General features: G+C 44.1%; 1 protein-coding gene across 1 annotated transcript in view; it reads right to left on the minus strand.

Moving 5' to 3' along the window:
* Window positions 1–23,660, minus strand: part of MACC1 (MET transcriptional regulator MACC1) — a 46,005-nt gene extending 22,345 nt beyond the window's left edge. Inside the window, exon 1 of the mRNA XM_065669221.1 lies at window positions 23,577–23,660. Coding sequence (XP_065525293.1) covers window positions 23,577–23,579 — 3 coding nt within the window. The 5' untranslated portion in view covers window positions 23,580–23,660. The remainder of the gene's footprint in view (window positions 1–23,576) is intronic.
* Between the last annotated feature and the right edge of the window lie 710 nt (window positions 23,661–24,370).

Consider the following 24,370-nt stretch of genomic DNA (forward strand, 5'->3'; position numbering starts at 1 on the left):
TTTTAAGAAGCAGAAATCCTTTGTATGCCTCAGAGTCACAGTGACATGACCAAAAACCCCAAAAGAAGCTTTCTCTGTCCCGAAGACTTCATTTTGGCAACATCTGACTAACACTCTTCCAGTTACCTATAGAAAATAGCATATCTACTTATCCACCCAGAAAGCAAGTAAAGCATCCAGTTTCTAGACAATCAAACCCAGGTCAAGTAATGAAGTAGTTTTTCATTAGGAACTGACAATCAGGCATTTAGGAGTCACATGTTTATAGAAATAAAATTTAAAGGCTGAACACAGGTGAGCTAAAAATCCTTCTCAATTTTCAACATTTAAATCTCATCTGATCCAGTGATGTGAGTACAAAAGCTGTGCTTTCTTCACAGCACCAGGGCAAAGCAGAATGCACCAAGTAATCCTCCTGGAGAGAAGGGCCTGTGTTTTACTTGCTCACAGCTCTTAAAGTTCTTACAATTATAACTGTAATTAATGTTAAGAAGAGATCTTAAGTGTCTGTTTGAGCTGGATAAGTTGCAAATATGCAGGACGTTTTTTCTGCTCTTCCAGACTAAAAATGCTATAATAAAACATTGCAGCTGCAGTATGCCAGGACCCAGTCTTGAGCATCCAACTGTGGAACTAAATTGCCTGTCAGCATGCTGCCTGGATACTGATGCTTTATTCTGGACAGATGTAGATTGAAGACATATTATTAAAACACGCAACGAGAACCTTGAAGGCAATTGAAACTGATACCCAGGCATATAAAAGGTGCCTTAACTCTCCTGGTGTTCTGGTTTCAGTGAGTTGTGGTTTTTGATAAGATAGGGGATGAGAAAGGGCTCTTTCCATAAGCACAACAGACTTTTGCTCCAGTGGAAAGGAAAAACACATCAGAAAGCCTGCATTGTCAGGTGGACTTTTTACATAGAACCACTTTGGTTTGGTAGTGGTTAACTTTGCAGGGGGGAAGGAAGGACACAAAAAATAAAAAGCCATAAGCACACAAGCACTGAAAAATAAGTTAACGTGGCAAGCCACACCCAGAGTTTGCTATCAATGTTTAAATTGTGTCATACATGCTTTCAAGATATATGAACTAGCCAAGAAGAAATCCCAGTTGTGGAGGGTATGAATGGGGTAGCGGGGAGAGAGGACTCAAGTCAGTCACTTGTTCCATTTCTCCATGAAATATAGAGAGGTCAATACCGAGGGGGTAGAAATGAGAGAAGAGGGTGACACATAAGCAGCTCAACATGGAGAAAAATGAAACAGGCAGCCATCTGTGTTGGGGGAAAGAATTCCATTAAGTATGGTAGAAGAAAGTAAATCCAGTCAGCAAGGACTCCTCTGGTTGTCATTAGAGGTTAGTTTGAAAAGTTAATAACTGTAAGTATAATTATTCTCCAGTGCATCCACAAATTATATTGCTCTACTTGACTGACCACATAACAGACACAGGGAATATGTAACAGCATAAATAGTATGTTTGGTAGATTTATTTACAAAGAAAGATTGATACCTATTTTTTGTATATTGATCTGTTTTGACTGAAAAACTTTTTAATAGTCCCTGGCAATTTAGGAACATAGTGAAGAGAGAATCAGAAAGGGGGTCTTAATCACAGGGACAGTTTCCAAGGTATGCTGCAAAAGTGCGCTTTTTCTCTGTTGGTTTTTAGTGGCAATTATAGGCCCCAAAGTTTGGTCTGAACTTTCCTCCAGCAGTGAGACATCATTGCATTTAAAATATTTTTGCCTGTATTGTTAATAATAGGCTGAGATATCTATTAAACTGCACCTGCCAATATTTTAAATGTATTTTTGACACTGTAATTTTGAAGGGAAGAAGAGAGGTGAACACATAAGAATGTATTCTGTTCTCTAAAAGCCAAACCCAGAGCCTCTCATTATATTGCAGACTCCCCCTTTACAGAAAAATTACACATGCTGTTGTCAAGCAAAAATCTCTTTATTTCTACCAAATGGGATTCATGTTTAAGTGGATAGTCTCTCTACTAATGAAGGACATTTGAAACTCTGAATTGTACTCTTAACTACTTCTTATTAATAGTATCATTAACAGAATACTTTTACTGAAATAATATGATTGTCAGGTTGATTCTAAAATGGTAATGATCCAGCAACACAAATTAAGTTGGAGGGAGATAAACTGCCATGCAATATCAGATCCCATTGAATAATCTGTCTCTGATCACAGAAGACTAGGTATTCAAGAAGAAGGAAATTCCGTTTATGAAAACAAAGAAGAGCTGCTTCCAGTATCGCTGGTAGTTTTATAACCAAAATAGGGATGATTCTATCTTAAATAAAACAGACATCAGTTTACGATAACACTGGATATCATTCTAAGGGAACAGTGAAGTTCAAGACTTGAGGAAACAAGTTCCCAACAGATTGCATACCCTCATGTGTCTAAATTTAGATCTTAAATCTAGCTGCCTTACAGGTTCATTGATTGAGACATCTGTTCACACCTGTTCAGGGGAGGGCATCTATGCTTTTGCTCCTTACTGTTTGCTATGATATGCAGTATAACGTGTCCAATCTCATCCATTTTTATGCAGTAGTGACAAAGTCACTCTTTGAAGATTTTCTCTTTTCAGAAGTGAAAGAATTTGTGAAACAGTTGTGCTACATCTCCTCTTCCTCTAGTCCCTATATTCTTTAACCACCTTCATTCTCTCCACTGCACCAGCATCCAACTGTCTTTCCAGCAGCAGTCCTCCATCTGTGAGGCATATTATTAGCCTGGATGCAATACCTAGTTTTTCCATCCAGGAAAACCACACTATTATATTGCAATGGATAGTATTACCCACTGGAAGCTTATTAAAGCTGTGTATTCCCTTCTCCTGTCTCGCTGTAGGGCTCATAAGCAGATACCATTTCTGAGTCTCTCACCAGCCAATTGTCCAACCTCCAAAACTCAATCAATAAACTGCTTATACAACATATCAGAGAAATTCCCCATGTTTGCCCAGGCATTCCTATGCTGACTTCAATCTCCCATTGTCTCTTTTCATGCCTAAAAGCAGTAGAGCATCTTCAGCTTGCTCTTCCTAGCAGCCCTACCATTCAGGCTACTGCAGGCACCCTACCTCCTCACTGGTTCCAGCCTTCCTTCTGAGCCAACATCACTGACTTCTGAGGCAAAAAATTGATGAAGATGGGTGCCTACCCAGTTATCCTGGGTTCAGCAGTAGCAGCCATTTTTCTCCTTCTTAGTAGCTGGTGCAGTGCTGTGTTTTTGACCTTCAGCCTGGGAACAGCGCTGATAACACCAATGTTTTTAGTTATTGCTAAGTCATGTTTACTCTGACCAAGGCCTTTGTGAGTCTTATGCTCTGCCAGGGAGGATGGGAAGCCAGGAGGAAGCAGAGACAGGACACCTGACCCAAACTGACCAAAGTGATATTCCATACCACAGCATGTCATGCCCAGGATGTAGAACTGGGGGCAGTTGGTAGGGCTGGGTGTCGGTTGGTGGGTGGTGAATGGTTGTATTCTCTTCCCTTGTTATTTCCCGTATCATTATTATCATTGGTGGTAGCAATAGTGGTTTTGTGTTATACTTTAGTTACTGGACTATTCTTATCTCAACCCCTGGGAGTTACATTCTTTCGATTCTTCTCCCCATCCCCCTGGGAGCAGGGGCGGGGCAGCGGGGGGAGTGCGACAGAGACTGCATGGTTCTGATTTACAGCTGGGCTTGAACCATGACAGTTCTTTTTGGCTCCCAATGTGTGGCACAAAGGGTTGAGATAACCACAGATCTGACCAGAGTGTGTCTAATCATATTTGTGATAAGCATTCATTAATTCAGATTAATAGTCACCCGTCACAATGCTGATTTATTGGCTCTCAAAGTTGTTGCTCTTGATCTCACAGTTTCAGCAGGTCGTACCTTATTTACAGCTTGTATTTGCTGTGTTAGTGTTTATCAGGTGGGGGCCTTGGGCTAAGATTCTTGTTTCACTGTACTTTATGGTAATGACTAGTAATACAATAGACTCACTGATCATGAAACTGATCTGGCTTGCGTTCCCAGTGTGGTCACCACCTCTATTCTTTGGGAGGTATATAATAGAATTGTATAGCAATTACACATCCTTTTTCCCCTCTTTGGGTGGTCAGCCTATGAGGGAGACATTCCCACACACCCCTGCAACAAGTACAGCAACTACTCAAACTCCGACCGCAGCGCACAGCGCAGCTACTCGAACTCCAAGAACAGCAGCTACACCAACCCCAATGACAAGTACAGCAGCTACTCAAACTCCAACCACAGCAGACAGCACAGCTACTCCAGCTCCAAGCACAGCAGCTACACCAGCCCCAGTGACAAGTACAGCAGCATCATTTGAGAGTTCTGAAGGTTTTGAATGGCCTTTGAATACTTTCGAGACCTGCCTCCTGATTGTGTTGGGGATCAGCATGTTGGCACACATACAGAGTGTGTTTTATCCATGACCATTTCTTCTGATCTCAAAAGTTAAGTGGAGTTGGATTTGGGTCTTGTCTAGGATTAGACAAAGATATAGAAGGACCACCAAGAGATCTTCCCTGAGGCTGGACAGTCATGAGTGGCAGGGTGTGTGGGACTGTATAGGCAAGTATCTAGTCCACTGGGCCCCTCCAGTGCTTTGGAAGAATCGGAGATGGAAGGCAGCTGTATGGAGTCCCCAGCAACAAGTTGAAGAAACTGCTGAAGGGAACAGTGAACTATTTTGAGCCATGTGGGCCCATGACACTTCAGGCCATCAGGGCAGAGATGCAACATAGAGATGGACTCATGATCGAGGGGTGGACGTAGCAATGGACACTATTGCCTAGGTTATTCACGAGTGTGAACACTGCACACAGCCTCTCCTGCTGTGGAAGACTGTTACAAGAGGTGGAACCCAACATCATGGACCAAATGGACTCAGCAGCTTTATAGGGATTGGTCCATGCACTAAGGAATGATCTCTGTCTCTCTGTGTGGATATATATATATATTTATATACATATATATGTATATATATGAGATAAGAGTGATGGTATATTGAAAATGTGAGATCTGAACATGACTTGAATGGCATGGAATAAAGGGTGGATACTGTCCTGGGTTAAGCAGTAGCATTTTTCTCCTTCTTAGTAGCTGATGCAGTGCTGTGTTTTTGACTTTCAGCCTGGGAACAGCGCTGATAACACCAATGTTTTTACTTACTGTGAAAATGTTTAGTCTGACCAAGGACTGTCTGAGTCTCATGCTCTGCCAGGAAGGATGGGAAGCCAGGAGGAGGCAGCCAGGGCACCTGACACAAACTGACTAAAGAGGTATTCCATACCACAGCACTTCATGCCTAGGATGTAGAACTGGGGGCAGTTACCCAGCAGGGTGAGATCACTGCTCAGTTGGGCTGGGTATCAGTCGGTGGGTGGTGAGCAGTTGTATTCTCTTCCCTTGTTATTTCGCTTATCATTATTATTATTGGTGGTAGCAGCAGTGGTTTGTGTTATACCTTAGCTACTGGACTGTTCTTATCTCAGCCCGTGGGAGTTACATTCTTTTATTTCTCCTCCCCATCCCTCCGGGAGTAGGGGGGCAGAAAGGGGGGAGTGCAACAGAGACTGCATGGTTCTGATTTACGGCTAGGCTTAAACCACACCACCAGTCTAGAAGTCTTCCCCACTCAGCTCTATAACACCTTTTCATGCCATTTGCCATGAAGAAAACATTTAATGTTATTTGTTCCTTGCATTTTATTTGGCAGTGCTGAGAAGAGAAAGAAGGCATAAAGCTGTTTTTCTTTCTTTCTTATTTCCTTCTCTGACAACACACAGCTGCATTGACTATGATGCTGTGTTAGAGATGTAGAGGGAGTTAGCATAGGAAAGAAAACAAGGGGGTCAGTAGCTCAAGATCTATAATAAGGAAGACTCTCCAGTCAAGTTATATGTCAAAGAGCGGGAAAACAAAACCAACCACTAAATTATCATCAATTTCATCCTTTTATACACAAAAAAATTGTCAGTTTAGTTGGAGAAATTTTTTCATCTGTCCCAACAAATCTGGTTGATACTCTCAAATAAAAATACTGGCTGGAGTGATGCTGTTACAAACTTCTCAAAGCTGGACTAAACCTAAACTTATCAGATCCTCAAAGAGTGCCTCTCAGATAACCCTGCAGAAATTCTTCAGTAAAATTATTTTGAAATGTAGTAGATTATACTCCATCAGTTCAAAATGTGTGCCCAGTTTTTTATTTCATTCGTTCTGCCTCATCAAGATTTACTAGTTTTCACCACAGCTGAAGTTATGGAATTTCTAGCATAAGTCAAGGGCTGCAGATCAGTAACTTCTAAATATAATCACTGCATTTCAATATGTTATCTCCAGCTTCCCTCTGGTCTTGTCCCCATTGTGTTACTACCACCACCACCCCTACCAGAAAAAGAGTCCCCCCAACTCCAGTCAGACCTGCACTCCTTCAAGAATTTTTACATTCAGTAAATTCATGGCAGTCTCTGCAAGACCTGTCAACCTTTCACTAGTGAAGATTCTGGTGTTAACCCTTTGGTGTAACTCACCCTTCACAGACACTGAGCGTGCTCACCTTCCAATTTCATGTAGTCCTAGCACATCAGTATTTTTTTACTATTAAGTCTCTGAAAATGCTACAGTTCTTTGACCTCATTGGTTTCCTACTTATGTGGGCATCATTTATCATCCAAAACCCCATCTGCAGCCTTATGATCCTCCATTCACAAGAAAGAATAATCATCTGGTGTATGAAGTGAAATGCTACATAGGCTATTGTCAGACCACAGAAGTAAGTTATAGAAAAATTATTTGGGACCACTAGGATATTTAAACATCATGCAAGACCACATTAATTTCACAACTATTACTATGAAATGAAGTTTTCATGCACTACCTAGAGTTGAGGCTTTTCTGACACCTGGTCTTGCAGGAGTGGAGGCTCATTCCCTCTCTCTCCTGGAGGAAACTGCTAACTGTTCTATATATATATCTATCTATATAGATATATAGATATATATAGAATTAGATGATCTTAAGGTCCTTTCCAACCCTAACTATTCTATAATTCTATGATTCTATATTGGCTACAGCAGATTGAAAGGAGCAGAGAACCATTTCAAATATCAATAAACAACCGAGGATGCAAAGTTCCTACAGGTACCACAACAGGCCATTTCTTTTGGGATAAAGGCCTCTGAAGCTGGAGTTCCTCTAGCTGACCAGTTTCAGTTCAATGAATAGCAGAGTAACATTTGCTTCAGATAGAAAGAAAACAGGAACAAAATTACAAGTGAAATAAGCTGAACTCTAGTCCACACTTGCAACAGCTTTTTAGTACTTCAACTTTCCTAATTGGGAACCTGAAGGCACCTTCCATGTGTTAGCTCAGAGAATTCGGCCTATTCAGCAACACCTCCCAAATGCCAACCCTAAAGAAACACTTTTTCTTGTTTGACCTTCATAACTGTACTGTCCTTGCTCCATTTGTCCTGAAATGTGGGAAGAAGCATTCACAGCTTCTCCAAAAGGTCACTGACTCAGATGATCAAAGCATTACCCTACCCATCTCACCTCCTCAGCAGCAAATCTTGAGTTTTGCACCTTTAACTAGCTGCTAATTCTCAGGATAAGAGTTTAAAATGTGTGCTGTGTTATGTGAAATACTGCAGAATCATACACACAAAATCCTACTGTTTGCATTTTTTTCCTAACCAAATGTGTTATTTATGGGGTTTCTATAGAGATCAACATACACAACACATTTACAGTGCAGTTGAAAGACTGTTTAGATCAAGCAGCTCACTCCTGCCATTACACACATATCCTTGCCATCACTGTCAGAGGTTCATTGATGAAAGTATTCAAGTGTCATAATGTGTAGATGTAATTTTAACCTTTAGCTTATAAATGCCAGATCAAACACAGACCTTAGAGTGTGATGGCAAGCTACTTTGCTTAAGATGTTTTTCCTTGGCTGTAGTGAGACAGGAGACTCCTGTTATATCTCTTTTTCTACAGACATATGCAAACCTGGCTGTGCAATTTATTGGGTAAAATTTCCAGGCTCCCTTTTATGGCAATTATTCCTCTAAGTTTCAGGTCATTAATGATGACAAGAAGATATCTGCAGAACATAGGATTCTCCAACAAAGAGAGAAAAGCATGAGGCATTAAAAACAGTGCTCAACTTAAGTATGCTCTGCTTCCAAAGCTTCATCTAAACTTTAATTTGTCAACTATTCCTGGATATGCATGGTCCAAATGCTGTCCAGTATGAAGTTGACTTAGGTCAACTCCTGACTGATCAAAATACAGGGTTGTATTTCTATACGTTGCTTGTCTGTAAGAAACAGAAAGATGTACAACTTTGCTCAAAACTTAGAATCATAGACTAGTTAGGGTTGGAAAGGACCTTAAGATCATCTAGTTCCAACCCCCCTGCCATGGGCAGGGACACATCACGCTAAACCATGTCACCCAAGGCTCTGTCCAACCTGGCCATGAACAACACCAGAGATAGAGCATTCACAACTTCCTTGGGCAACCCATTCCAGTGCCTCACCACTGTCACAGTGAAGAACCTCTTCCTTATATCCAATCTAAACTTCTCCTGTTTAAGTTTTAACCCATTACCCCTTCTCCTATCACTACAGTCCCTAGTGAAGAGTCCCTCCCCAGCATCCCTATAGGCCCCCTTCAGATACTGGAAGGCTGCTATGAGGTCTCCACGCAGCCTTCTCTTCTACAGGCTGAACAGCCCCAACTTTCTCAGCCTGTCTTCATATGGGAGGTGCTCCAGTCCCCTCATCATCCTTTTGGCCCTCCTGTGGACTTGTTCCAACAGTTCCATGTCCTTTTTATGTTGAGGACACCAGAACTGCACAGAATACTCCAGGTGAGGTCTCACAAGAGCAGAGTCGAGGGGCAGGATCACCTCCTTCGACCTGCTGGTCATGTTCCTTTTGATGCAGCCCAGGATATGGTTGGCTTTCTGGGCTGCGAGCGCACACTGCCGGCTCATGTTAATTTTCTCATCGACCAGCACCCCCAAGTCCTTCTCCGCAGGGCTGCTCTGAATCCCTTCTCTGCCCAACCTGTAGCTGTGCCTGGGATTGCTCCAACCCAGGTGTAGGACCTTGCACTTGTCGTGGTTGAACTTCATAAGGTTGGCATCAGCCCACCTCACAAGCACATCAAGGTCCCTCTGGATAGCATTCCCTCCCTCCAGCATATCAACCAAACCACAGAGCTTGGTGTCATCGGCAAACTTGCTGAGGGCGCACTCAATCCCACTGCCCATGTCACCGACAAAGATGTTGAACAAGACCGGTCCCAACACCGATCCCTGAGGGACACCACTTGTTACCAGTCTCCAGCCAGACATTGAGCCATTGACCACAACTCTTTGTGTGTGGCCATCCAGCCAGTTCTTTATCCACCGAGTGGTCCATCCATCAAATTGATATCTCTCCAATTTAGAGAGAAGGATGTCGTGTGGGACAGTGTCAGACGCATTGCACAAGTCCAGGTAGATGACATCAACTGCTTTACCCTTATCCATCAGTTCTGTAGCCCCATCATAGAAGGCCACCAAATTGGTCAGGCAGGATTTCCCCTTAGTGAAGCCATGCTGGCTGTCACCAAGCACCTTGTTGTTTTTCATGTGCCTTAGCATGCCTTCCAGGAGAATGTGCTCCAAGATTTTGCCAGGCACAGAGGTGAGACTGACTGGTCTGTAATTCCCCGGGTCTTCCATTTTCCCCTTCTTGAAAATGGGGGTTATATTTCCCTTTTTCCAGTCATCAGGAACTTCACCTGACTGCCATGATTTTTCAAATATGATGGCCAGTGGCTTAGCAACTTCATTCGCCAGCTCCTTCAGGACCCGCGGATGGATTCCATCAGGTCCCACGGACTTGTGCACGTTCAGATTTTTAAGATGGTCTCGAACCAGATTCTCTCCTACAGTGGGCCCAAGGTCTTCATTCTCACAGTCCCTGCGTCTACCTTCTAAGAACTGGGTGGTGCAGTCAGAGCCTTTGCCAGTGAAGACCGAGGCAAAGAAGTCATTCAGAACCTCAGCCTTCTCCAAATCCTGTGTAGCCAGTTCTCCCGAGAGCTTCCTCAGGGGGCCTGTGTTGTCCCTAGTCTGTTTTTTGTTTGCTATGTACTTGTAGAATCCCTTCCTGTTATCCTCAACATCCCTGGCCAAGTTTAATTCTAACTGGGCCTTAGCCTTCCTAACCTGGTCCCTAGCTTCCTGGACAACATCCCTGTACTCTACCCAGGCCTCCTGTCTGTGCTTCCATTTTTTATAAGCCTCTTTTTTCCTTTGAATTTTCTTCAGCAGTTCCTTATCCATCCAAGGAGGTCTCCTGGCCCAAGCATCGTGTTGTTTTTCATGTGCCTGAGCATGCCTTCCAGGAGAATCTGCTCCAAGATTTTGCCAGGCACGGAGGTGAGACTGACTGGTCTGTAATTCCCATGGTCACCCATTTTCGCCTTCTCGAAAATGGGGGTTATATTACCCTTTTCCAGTCGTCAGGAACTTCACCTGACTGCCATAATCTGTCAAATATGATGGACAGTGGCTTAGCACCTTCATTTGCTCAGGACCCGTGGATGGATTTCATCAGGTCCCATGGACCTGTGTACGTTCAGGTTCTTAATAAGGTCTCGAACCAGATCCTCTCCTACAGTGGGCCTAGGGCCTTCATTCCCACAGTCCCTGCGTCTGCCTTCCAAGACTTGGGTGGTATGGTCAGAGCATTTGCCAGTGAAGACCGAGGCAAAGAAGTCATTCAGAACCTCAGCCTTCTCCAAATCCTGTGTAGCCAGTTCTCCTGATAGCTTCTGAAGGGGGCCTACTTTCTCCATAGTCTGTCTTTTATTCGCTACGTACCTATAGAATCCCTTCCTGTTATCCTTAACATCCCTAGCCAAGTTTAATTCTAACTGGGCCTTAGCCTTCCTAACCTGGTCCCTAGCTTCCCAGACAACATCCATGTATTCTTCCCAGGCTGCCTGTCCTTGTACCACCTTTTATATGCCTCTTTTTTCCTTTGAATTTTCCTCAGCCCCTCCTTATCCATCCAAGGAGGTCTCCTGGTCCTCCTGCTGCATTTCCTTCTAGTTGGGATGCAACACTCCTGAGTTTGCAGTAGGTGATCCTTGAATATCATCCAACAGTCTTAGGCCCTCCTGCCCTCAAGGGTAATATCCCACGGAACCTTACTAAGCAGGTTCCTGAAAAGGCCAAAGTCTGCTCTCTTGAAGTCCAGGGCAGTGAGCTTGCTGCACGCTCTTCTCACTCTCCTGAGGATCCCAAATTCGACCATCTCATGATTGCTGCAACCAAGGCTGCCCTGGAGCATCACATTTCCAACAAGCCCTTCCCTGTTGGTGAGCACAAGGTCAAGCATGTCACCTCTCCTTGTCGGCTCCTCTATTACTTGCAGAAGGAAGTTGTCTTCCACACAATCGAGGAACCTCCTGGATTGTTTGTGCTGAGCCATACCTTCGCTCCAACAGATATAAGGGTGGTTGAAGTCTCCTGTGAGAAAAAGGGCCTGCAAGCATGAGGCTGTTCCTATCTGTCTGTATAGTGCTTCATCCCCAGATTCCTCTTGGTCAGGTGGTCTGTAACAGATTGTCCTGGGTTCAGCGGTAGCAGTCATTTTTCTCCTTCTTAGTAGCCGGTGCAACACTGTGTTTTGACTTTAGGCCTGGGAACAGAGCTGGTAACTCAAATGTTTACTCTGACCAAGGACTTTCTGAGCCTCATGCTCTGCCAGGGACGAGGGGAGGCCGGGAGGAAGCAGAGACAGGACACCTGACCCAAGCTAGCCAAAGAGGTTTTTCATACCACAGCACGTCATGCCCAGGATGTAACAGAGAGTTACCCCAGAAGGGCTAGTTCACGGCGGGGTTGGATGAGGTATCGGTTGGTGATCGGGTTGGGGGGGGTGAGTTATCAGTTGGCTGGTGTTGAGGTGTTGTATTCTTTCCCCTTGTTATTTCCTTTACCATTATTATTATTGGTGGCAGCAGTAGTGGTTTGTGTTATACCTTAGTTACTGGACTGTTCTTATCTCAGCCTGTGGGAGTTGCATTCTTTTCGATTCTCCTCTCCGTCCCTCTGGGAGTAGGGGGAGGGCAAGAAGGGGGGGAGTGAGAGAGTGACTGTGTGATTTATGCGTGACTTTGTTTAAACCACGACAGTTCATTTTGGTGCCCAACGTGGGGCACGAAGGTTTGAGATAACTACAGATCTGACCGGATTAATAGTCACTCTTCACAATGCTGATTTATTGGCTCTCAAAGTTGTTCCTCTTGATCTCACAGTTTCAGAATGATGTACATTACTTAGAGCCGGTATTTGCTGTGTTAGTGTTTATCAAGTGTGGGGCTTGGGCTAAGGTTCTTGTTTCACTGTGCTTTATGGCAATGACTTGTAATATGGGCGGGCTTCTGCAGCAGAGTGGGATGGACATGGCCATGGACTTGTACTTGGCCGTCCCACTGCTCTTCACTGTCCTGGCCCATGTCCTCGCCTCTGTCTTCGTGAGGCTGCAGGGAGGTGAGGGGGAGCAGCCCCAGGAGCCAGCAGCGGCCGAAGCAGCCCGGGAGAGCGGCCCCGGGGACCAGGCGGCGGAGGGAGCGGGGCCGGAGGCCGAGAAGAAGGCGGCTGCTGAGCAGCGGGAGGAGGCAGCGGAGGAGCCGAGCCCTGCGGAGGCCAAGAGCATCCCCCGGAAGCCACCCGCCGAGCCCCAGGAAGATGCAGGAGTCCACGCAGCATTTCCCAGCAAGGCAGAGGAGGAAGAGCTGCACCCAGGGAAAGAGAAGCTGGTGGTGGGAGAGCCGGCAAGCACAGAAGCTACACCAGCCCCAGGGACAAGTACAGCAGCATCGTTTGAGGGTTCTGAAGGTTTCGAATGGCCTTTGGGTACCCTTGGGACCTTCCTGCTGATTGTGATGGGGATCAGCATGTTGGCACACATACAGAGTGTGTTTTATCCATGACCATTTCTTCTGATCTCAAAAGTTAAGCAGAGTCAGGTTTGCTTCTTGTCTGGGGTTAGACAACAATATGGGAGGACCAAGAGATTTTCCCCAAGGCTGGACAGCCATGAGTGGCACGGTGTGTGGGACAGTATGAGCGAGCATCTAGTCCACTGGGCCCCTCCAGTGCTTTGGAAGCATCGGAGATGGAAGGCAGCTGTATGGAGTCCCCAGCAACAAGTTGAAGAAACTGCTGAAGGGAACAGTGAACTATTTTGAGCCATGTGGGCCCATGACACTTCAGGCCATCAGGGCAGAGATGCAACATAGAGATGGACTCATGATCGAGGGGTGGACTTAGCAATGGACACTATTGCCTAGGTTATTCACGAGTGTGAACACTGCACACAGCCTCTCCTGCTGTGAAAGACTGTTACAAGAGATGGATCCTGACATCATGGATCAGATGGACTCAGCAGCTTTATAGGGACTGGTCCATGCACTAAGATAAGAGTGCACAGAGATAAGAGTGATGGTATGTTGAAAATGTGGGATCTGAGCATGACGTGAATGGTATGGAATAAGGGCTGGATACTGTCCTGGGTTCAGCAGTAGCAATCATTTTTCTCTCTCTTAGTAGCTGGTACAACACTGTGTTTTGACTAGGCCTGGGAACAGAGCTGGTAACTCAAATGTTTGGTCTGACCAAGGACTTTCTGAGCCTCATGCTCTGCCAGGGAGGAGGGGAAGCCGGAAGGAAGCAGAGACAGGACACCTGACCCACACTAGCCAAAGAGGTATTTCATACCACAGCATGTCATGCCCAGGATGTAATCCCAGAAGGGCTAGTTCATGGCAGGGTTGGACAAGGTATCAGCTGGTGCTCGGGTGGGGGGGGGTTGGGGGGGGGGGAGTTATCGGTTAGCTGGTGTTGAGGTGTTGTATTCCTTCCCCTTGTTATTTTCTTTATCAGTATTACTATTGGTGGTAGCAGTAATGATTTGTGTTATACCTTAATTACTAAACTGTTCTTATCACAACCCGTGGGAGTGGCATTCTTTTCGATTTGAGGGCAAGAAGGGGGTGTGTGAGAGAGCGACTGTGTGATTTATGGGTGACTTTGTTTAAACCAAGACACAGATTCCCACAATAATGTCCCCCATAGCTGTTCTCCTTTTAACCCTGACCCACAAACTCTCTGTTGACTTCTCACCTGTCCTCAGACAGAGTTCCATACTCTCCAGCCTATCCCTAACATAAAGGGCAACTCCCCCTCCCCGCCTGCCAGGCCTGTCCTTTCTAAAGAGCCTGTAACCCTCCATTCCAACACTCCAGTCATAGGAGCCATCCCACCATGTTTCTGTGATGCCTATTATATCATACCCCCGTAGATGTGTACACATCTCTAATTCCTCTTGTTTGTTCCCCATGCTATGGGCGTTTGTATAGAGGCATCTGAGCCGAGCTCCAAATGAAGCCGGCTCATTGGCTAGAGCGGCTGGAACGTCTCTAGATTGCTCCGAGCATTTATTACAGGTGCGGGCAACTGACTGGGTGTGTTGAGAAGGAATGATGCCCCCCTCCCCCAAAAAATCTAGTTTAAAGCCTCCTTGACCAGTCTGGCAAGCCTCCCCCCAAAAACGCTCTTCCTCGACCAGCTCCACCAGCCTTCAGTAGACCTGGCCTACTAAATTCAGTCCCATGTTCTAGATACCCAAACCCCTGACTATGGCACCACTGTTCTATTTATTAACCTGACCAATCTTCCTAGCCTTTTTGGGGTCCTCCTCTGTATCCTGGAGAATTGACAAAAGACAATCCGAGCTTCAGAGCCACTAACCACCTCTCCAAGGGCTCTGTAGTCCTTCTTTATGTTCTCCATATACTACCTATATCCCTAGCACCTACATGGATCACTAGAAGTGGGTAATAGTCCATGGGACTTACTAGAGCAGGCAGCCTCTGTGCAGCGTCCCTGATCCGTTCTCGTGGTAGGCAACACACCTCCCATGAGACTGACAAATGAGTGCTTCTGTTTCTTTCAAAGTAAAGTCCCCTACTACTACAACCTGCCACTTTTTCCTGGCAGCACCAGTAGAGATCTTCTTTACCAGTGCACCAGCCTGTTGTTTCTGGTGCGAGGGTGTTTCCTCATTAGCCCCCTGCAGAACTGCAAAGTGGTTCTTCGTGGGGACAACAGATTTAGGAGGAAGCCCCTTGCTTTTAATCGTCCTCTTCCTCTTTTTTTTTTTTTTTTTTTTGTTGGGTTGTTTTGTAGCTTTTTTGGTGTTTTTTTTTTTGTTTGTTTGTTTTTTGTTTGTTTGTTTGTGTGTGTTTTGTTTTTGTTTTTGTTTTTTGTTACTAGACCCCAGCTTCCTGGGTTAACAGCCTCTTTTTTTCCTCCATGAACTACAGGGGACGCTTGAGGCCCCTGCAGTTTGGGCCTGGAGCAAGCAGCCCCGCTTCCTCTCAGCTTCCCTGACATCTTCTAGCCGATTGACAGTGTCCCGCAGCTCAGCCCCTGCTGCAGGAGGGCCTCCACCAGGGAGCACCGAGTGCAGCCCTGCCCATCGTGCTTTCCCCAACGAGACCAGTGCAGGCACTCCCTACACTCCGAGCTCTGCACTGCAGCCTCCCCTCTCATCTGCTCTGTCTGGGTGCCTACGCTGGGCACCGCCGGGCAGCCAGAGCAGAGCTCCCAGAGCGGGCCCTGCCCATACGGCAAGTGCCCACCATCCCGCTCGCCTGCCCGCGCGAACTGCCTCCACCCGCCCTGGTCGCCGCGCTCCCCGGGGCAGGTTTTTACCCCCTCAGGGCTGGTGCCGCTGCTGCTGGCTCCGCCCCCTGTGAGCCCCTGCTCGCGTCAGCGGAGCTGCCGGCTCCTGGGCAGGGCCTGTCGACCTGAGGCTCCCTCAGTAGCTCTGGCTGCTCTGAGTTGAGACTCCTGGACGCTGTTCTCCCCCCGCCCTGGTGTTGCAGGCGTCCTCTCTCGAGCTACTCACCTCGGCAATTCTTGAATAATCCTGATCTAAAAAACTTCTATAACATAGTGTTTTTCTGTTAGCTATTTGCATAGCTATGTCACATGAACCAGAAGTGAGAAGTATCAGTTAGCAAATCATCAGTAAGGACGCATAAAGATACTTGTCTAATTTGGTGCAAGTTCTAATCTTCAGAACTTCAGATTTCACTCAACTTCTCACCCAACAGAAATGACTGTATGCCCAGTCTTGACAAATGTAGCCAAACAGTTTGTTCTGTTGTGAAAGTCAGTTCAGATACTTTTATTTTACAGTGCAAATTCATCACACATTGCTGATTTTAGCAAGATTTTACAATAGTAAGTTCATGTCTGTCGTCATCATTCAGTATGCTGAATCACTATCGTCCACACAAATAATTCCATTTTAAAGTTCTTTGGAGATCAGTGTTACAAAAAAAATAAGGCTTAACCCATAACCCATTTCTGAACTTTTTGCCTGGATGGAAATAGGGTGAGCTTTCACTCCACCTTCTCGATATTAAGAGAGAGGTTATTTGCCTCCTAAGAAACATGGTTTTTCAGCCTCCCACATCTGTCTGTCCCAAGAAGCAAGGGGTTTGAGACAGGCAGATTTCAGCACCACAGGGACAGAAGCTCAAAACCTGGCAGGTCCTAAAATTGCCAGACTCTTTAAGAATCACTAAATATGATTTATTCACAGATTTCAAGCCCAAAGAAACAAAGCTATTATCTTTATTCTTCCTATGCAGAATCAAGGCCATAGATTTCATCTACCTGTTATTATGCCAAGTTTAATAATTTTTATTGAATTTTTAATTTAAAAAATCCAATTTTGAAACCCAAAGCTGATGTTTATATTCTCTGGGACCCAAACCAGGGTTTCCTTTTCTTTTTCGTTTCTATCCTGGTAGAACTTGCTGGAATAGCATCCCTCTGCTAAGCTTTTTACAAATACATAGCAAGCACAGCCTGGTCACAATGAACTGACTGATGCACAAGGCAAAGAAAGGAAAGGGTGGGATAAAAATGGATATAGACAAGCTTACAGATGGAAAGACTAAAACACAAAGAGACCGATAGTCACATTCCAGCATCTGCCATAAGAACTGTGTAAACTTGTGCTAATCCCTTAAAAATATGACTCCAAACAACTTGTTCCGGACCACTCAGGAAATCAGTGACAAGAGCAATGGATATGCAAGTGCCATGGGAAGAAAACTGCCACCAAGAAAAAGGGCTTTAAAAGTAACTGTATAAATATCACAAGAACCCCAGAGAGTCCTAAGCTGTTCACACTCTGAAAAGGCAATTCGCTGGAGAGCAAGGCAGGTAGGTATTCATAACACCTCCTGGATGCCTTTGGCATTGTTAGGTTTGGCCTCCCATTCCAGCTATGAGCAGAAACCACATATCAAAATCAAATATAAGTAAATTGTGGCTATGTATGACAGGTAGCAGAAAATTACTGATGTATACACACGCACCTAACACTATTTCCTCTCTGCGGTGCTTCCATTTATCCAGTAAAACAACTCACCAGTAGCCAAACTTAGAAGTCTATGATTATATATTACTTAAAAAATAAATAAATAAAAATAACAGTGATGGTGAATGCAACTTCCATGAAGTTCAGTAAGCTCCAACTTCAAGCAAATTGTCCTTCTCTTTCTCTGCCATATACTATATGAGGAAAAGTCTAGGGAAATTCTCACTTTTCTGGGGAGCAGATCAGTGGTGCATACAGTATGTACTGCTTGTGTGGTTTATGACTGCAGTACAATCATCACCAGTAAAAATACACCAGGGAATTCCAAGGTGCAAAGATCCTTGTTACATATTTTCCAGATTAGTAGCACTTTTCTGCTCAGCCTTATTAGTGTCCACCTAAGAGTGCAAGCTAGGCAAGTAACTGTGGGTGGAATCCAGCTGGCAGAGCATAAATACCTGCACTCTGGCAGGCAAAAAGGTAACTCTCAGAGTCATTAAAGGCACCTCTTGCTCTCCACTGGTGAGATAAAGAAATTATTTATGCATGCATTAAGCACTTACAACTAGAATCATACACACATACATCAGAGATCAAACACTTTCGAGTGTTCCAATAAAAATTAAAAAACCCCACATCTCACTGGGGAAACCATGGTAGCTTCCCAGCTTCCCACACTCTCTTCAAAACTGTAAAGCGTTTAGTTTGGAGGCTTTTAAGCATGATTCAATCAGTGTAACCCATGTTCTGTATACCATCTAGTTGTAGGACTAGTGAACTGTGCTCCTTGTCAGTTTGTCCTATATATGGAAAGTGAGGGGACAGGTTCTATGAGGAAGGAACTAGGTGGATGGATGATGATAGAGCAGTAAATGTGGTTTTTCTTGATTTCAGTAGGGCATTTGATACTGTCTCCCACAGCATCCTCATAGATAAGCTAAGGAAGTGTGGGTTTGATGAGGTAGTGAGGTGAATCAAGAGCTGGTTGAAGGGAAGAAGGCAGAGAGTTGTGGTCAATGGCGCAGAATCTAGCTGTAGGTCTGTGACTAGTGGAGTCCCTCAGGGGTCGGTGCTGGGACCGGTGCTGTTTAATATTTTCATCAATGACCTGGATGAGGGAACTGAGTGCACCATCAGCAAGTTTGCTGATGACACAAAACTGGGAGGAGTGGCTGACACACCAGAGGACTGTGCTGCCATTCAGCGAGACCTGGACAGGCTGGAGAGTTGGGCGGGGAGAAACTTGATGAAATTTAACAAGGGCAAGTGTAGAGTCTTGCATCTGGGGAAGAACAACCCCATGTACCAGTACAGGTTGGGGGTTGACCTGCTGGAAAGTAGCGAAGGGGAAAGGGACCTGGGGGTCCTGGTGGATAGGAGGATGACCATGAGCCAGCAATGTGCTCTTGCGGCCAAGAAGGCAAATGGCATCTTAGGGTTCATTAGAAAGGGTGTGGTTAGTAGGTCAAGAGAGGTTCTCCTCCCCCTCTATTCTGCCTTGGTGAGGCCGCATCTGGAATATTGCGTCCAGTTCTGGGCCCCTCTGTTCAAGAAGGACAGGGAATTGCTTGAAGGAGTCCAGCGCAGAGCCACAAAGATGATTAAGGGAGTGGAACATCTCCCTTATGAGGAGAGGCTGAGGGAGCTGGGTCTCTTTAGCTTGGAGAAGAGGAGACTGAGGGGTGACCTCATCAGTGTTTATAAATATGTAAAGGGTGGGTGCCAGGATGATGGAGCTAGGTTTTTTTCAGTGATGTCCAGTGATAGGACAAGGGGCAATGGGTGTAAACTGGAGGATAGGAGGTTCCATGTGAACATCAGGAAAAACTTTTTTACTGTGAGAGTGACAGAGCACTGGAACAGGTTGCCTAGGGGGTTGTGGAGTCTCCTATGTTGGAGATATTCAAGGCCCGCCTGGACAAGTTCCTGTGTGATGTACTGTAGGTTACCCTGCTCTTGTGGGGGGGTTGGACTAGATGATCTTTTCAGGTCCCTTCCAACCCTTGGGATTCTGTGAGTTTATCTTTCCTTTTCTGACTCTTTAAGACAGATATTAAGAACACTTCAATCAGAAGCTCCTTCTGCTGAGAACTGTTAGTTTTCTTGGAAAATAATGAGACTTCACAAATATATTTGTGATATTATCCATTTCAATTCATGCTTGTATATAACTTATTGGAAATAAATAATCTCAGCCCAGACCTGAAGAACTAGAGACCACATCAAAGAGCAGAAGAAATTTCAAATAAGAAGAAAAAAAGAAAAAGAAAAAAAATATCTGAGTAGAAGAAAATGAAGAAAAAAAAAATCACTGAGCAGAAGAACAAATTGGCATTACTCATGCTCACAGCACTATAATTTCACACAGAGCAACAGGTGACAATTTGTGCTGCAGGAATTAGGGCAACACTATGAATAACTTGAGAATTCTTATCTCTTTGCTGCATCACACCCCTCCCACCTTTACAGAGATCCTGTTAAATTAAGGCTAGTGGATCAGAGGGAGTGAACTCATAAAAAGGTTATTATCACTTCACAGGCTTTTTTTCAGGGCTCAGAGTTGGCATTGCATGTGATCACATCTGAATCAAAACAAACCACAAAAAGGTCTTGCAAGCTGCTCATCCCCCCAGTTATTCAGACAAAGCCATTTCCTTTTAATTACACAGCTTAGTACATATAGAAATACAGCTTATTCTCTATGTAAATACATATCCAAAGTTCAGTCCCAATTAGATCATAGCACAAAAGTTAGGCTGTAGGATTTGCCACTGATGGGTCACAAGCTTCAAGTCTACTAGTGAAACTCTGGGGGTTTTTTACAGAAGTAGGCTCAGGTGGGAACTTGAATGACTCCTCTTCAAGTTGTAGCAAAAATGTTTTATGATGCAGCCTCTTGCAGCCAGTGAGAAAGGAGCTGATTTCTTTGGCACGACTGCAAGATGACTGGCATAATGGACAAGCAAGGGTATTGACAGTTCTTATTAAAGACACAACCAGAATTAATACTATTACATCTAACTAGAAGTCAACACAGATTAAAATATAAGCCAATACATTTTAGAATCAATTTAAATACTTGTGAACTCCCATTTAATGCAAGGAAGTAGCATATGCCTCCATGGAGAGAGAGGCTGAGATTAAAGAATTAATTCAGAGCAAGTCTGGGATAGAACCATGGTTAAATCTCCGAAGTTTTTAAGGTATTAGACAAGAGACAAGACCATCTGGCATTGCGCTTGAGGCTAAGCCTGCTCTTGAGGTTGCCATCTGACTGGGTGGCTGTCTGCTCCAGAAAGCAGCAATCCTACATCTCCTTTGCATCAACACTGGTGCTTATCTGGTCTCATGGGGAGCTAGCCCAGGCATGATGAGTCAGTGTTCACCTGTGCTAGCCTGTGAGAAGTAATGGCAAAGTATGAGCTATGGGACTACCCCATTCAGCAGCAGCTAGCCATTAGAGCAGCTTAAATGTAGTGCAAGAACTTACCCAAAGTAAAATGGCAGCTCCCAACCTCACAAGTATATTGTAAAGAGGAGTACAATAATTAAGTACTCTGAGTACCCAGTGAAGGCAGACTTCTTTTAACCATTCAAAAAAATCCTTTTCCCATTGAGAAAGCTGAAGAAAATGGCAAAGGGATTTGACTATTTATATTTTGGACCCAAGCAATTGTCATCCATAGTCTTCTATAAATACAGATCCCAAGCAGAAGACCTAGAAGACCTCTTCTGGGCTTCCAGGATACTCACTGGGTTTCAAGAGCATTTCAGCCTGCAGAGCCACCCACACAGCAAGGGGAAAGTAACATCTGGGGGTATGTAATTCATCTTTCAGCTAAATAATCGGCTAACTTCCTAAGCAGGCTGGCTTACAAGGTGAAGAAGCTGAAAACCTAGAAGGTCAAATTAGACTAAACTTTTTGTGACAGCAACAGAGTCTAGGAACATCAGGAAAGGGATTTTTTTTTTTTTTAAATAGCTCCTTTTTGCCTCTCCAATCATGTTCTGTTTCCCGCTGTGGGATCGGTGAGGCACTTAGGATCCTATGCAGTATTTTTCAGAAGGGGAGAGCCTATAGTTCTAGACAGAGCTATGCTTATTCTTTTACATTTTTTTTTTTTTTGCAAGGGCACACCATAGTTTATGGTGCAGAAGTTTGATGTACCGCAGCTTCCACTACTGTAGAGCTCAGTTCTTCTGACAAGGAGGGCATCCTTTAGAGACCATCACATTAGGTTGACTAACTGGCTATTCTGTCCAAAAAGCTATCCTTTTGGCTTTTACAGCAACATGATTTATACTTTTGGACTGTATGTGCTTTGGGTGGTTCTTCCACCTATTTTGTATTCATATTTCAGGAGTTAATTTCCCTGCAGGACATATGCGAAAGTTTACAGTACCATAAACGTGTAGTTTCTCAAGGAGCTTTGTTTATCTGTGTGAAAAATGGAGAGGAAAGACATCCAACTTCAGAGGTAGTGAGTTTCAGAGTTTTTTCTTCCCTTGGATGCCCTTCATAGAAATCTCTCAGAGACAGTACACCAGACACAAATATTCCTGGGCCACAGGCTGAAACTCATTATGATGAAGAGTTAAAAGGAAGTTGAATAGCAAAGAAATGTGCAATTGAATACAACTAGCCATTCTCATAATAAGGGGAGAAAGAGGGGGAAGAAAAATAACGTTTCAAACCAAACATTTGAATGCGCAATAATCCTTCTATTGCAACATATAATTAGCCCGTTGAACATATTCCCACAGGATATATTGCACTATATAGTTTAGTGACTACGACTGTAGGTATTCCTTGTTTCTAATGTACTCAAGCTAAACACTATTCTATGGCTTCTAGCATGCCAATAACCAGCTTGTACTTGTGTTGTAAATCCCATTGTGTATCTCCCACCCAACTCAGACACTGTGCAATTGGTTTCAGTATGTAAGTTCAGCACTGGAACATTTCTTATTAACCACTATCAAATATATATTTTTGGGATAGGGAAAGTGTTGCTAGTGTGGCAATTTGTGCTTCCTAAAGTCTACCTAGTATGAATGATCCCCTCCCTCCCTTACTCAGGAGGATGCCTATTGTCATTCTGTAGTAAAGCCAGTCAAAAATTATTCTCAAGCTGTTAAGATTTTCAGCTATCTCCTTAAAAAAAAAAAAAAGAAGAGAAATCTATATCAAAGAAGAGGTGTTATTAGCTAAGAGTGGTAATAACTGGTGGAAAGAGAACAAGAACTGTTTCTTTCTTGTCTTTCATTAACTGTTTGTATTTATAAACAGACTAGCCAGCTCTGCTTGCCGTTTTTCAGACATAAAGGGAGTTGATTCAGGGTCTGTCAGCATGATAGGCCTTGCCTCCATCTAGACTGGATATCTTTTCAAAGATTCTTTTAATAGAGAATGAATATTTTAAAATTCACAAGCATATGCATTCTTTAAACTCTATTTTTCTGATTTCTAATGGCTGCCTTGTTAGCAGGGAGGACTATTCAGCATCCTATTGCTCACAAAGTTAAGACCAGTTCAAATGCTGCATGCAGAGGAATATTTAAATTCATATAGTGATTCAATAAAACCCAACCAACAAACAAACAAGCAAACCCCAACAAAACCAAGCCCCACACATGCACACACATAGACCTACAGCAGCTTATTTCACAAAACAAAAAGGACAGAGAAAGCCAGCTTAATATTTGTTGCTTTAATATTGTAAGAGGTTCACTATTATTTACGGTCTCAAGAAAGGCAAGCACCAGCACTTAACAAGCACCATGCCTTTCTGCCAAACTGAATCTCATATCCCAAACCACCCTTAGGTACAATATCATGCGATCCAAAACGTGCATGGGTTCCGCACCTTCTCCAGAGACACCTGGCAATAGCTATGGCCAAAAGAGGGGACTGGACTGCAGCATTAGTCCTAGGTAAAAAGCTACTCTAATATTTCAGACCTTCCAAAGTATTTTAAACAAAACCAGCAAAAGATACTTGAAATTAAAAAATAAAAATAAAAAAAATTGCAACAAACTCACCATTCCAGAAACTAAGAGCTATCTCCTAGATCCAAACTATGTCGTTGCTCAAGACATCAGCACTGTTGAAGGAGCACTTATTCTTGCTCTGGCTTTGAAAAACTCCGATGTGCTCAGGGTTCAGGTAGGTGCTGTGAGCATACCTGGTGAACCTCCCTCTTAGGGGTGCTGAGCAATGCCTGCTGGAATGTGCAGTCTAGCAGATGCCTGGCAACACTTGTTCAAACAGACAGGAGGGAACGATGGAACTACATTACCCATAATTGCCTTCATCTGGTTTATGATTACACCTGAAACCAGAAGAGGTGGTGTGCGAGTTTCGCCTTAGGGAGAAGAGAAGCATGCAGAGGAAAGAAGAAGGAAGTGTGTGCTGCTGGAAGAGAGAGTTCGGGTTTCCTACTTTCAAATGCCATGTTGCAGATATATTGAATTGCTGGGAGGTGAGACAAAGGATGTTTTCCTGATAGAGGTCGAGGTTAGAAATAATTAGATTTATGAGTAATGAATACAGTGACCAAAACTGTGTGAACCTGTATGACCGGTTTGGCCGCCACTGTGCATGTGAGAGAATCAGACATCTGGATATGAGGAAGCAAGTGAAGGAGGGGTGGCAACAGCCTGAGAAGTCATCTACAGAGGAGGGAAAGCAGAGACATTTGGGTAGGGGAACAGGAAGAAATTCCTTTTCAGACCCATGAGCTTGAGGAAATAGCAGGTCTTTCCAGACAGTATATTATAGAGGCTTTTTTTCTCAGTGATTTCAGCATTTTGTAGGATAAAGTTGGTAAAGATTA

Source organism: Lathamus discolor, chromosome 2 (assembly GCF_037157495.1).
Source record: "Lathamus discolor isolate bLatDis1 chromosome 2, bLatDis1.hap1, whole genome shotgun sequence".
NCBI lineage: Eukaryota > Metazoa > Chordata > Aves > Psittaciformes > Psittacidae > Lathamus > Lathamus discolor.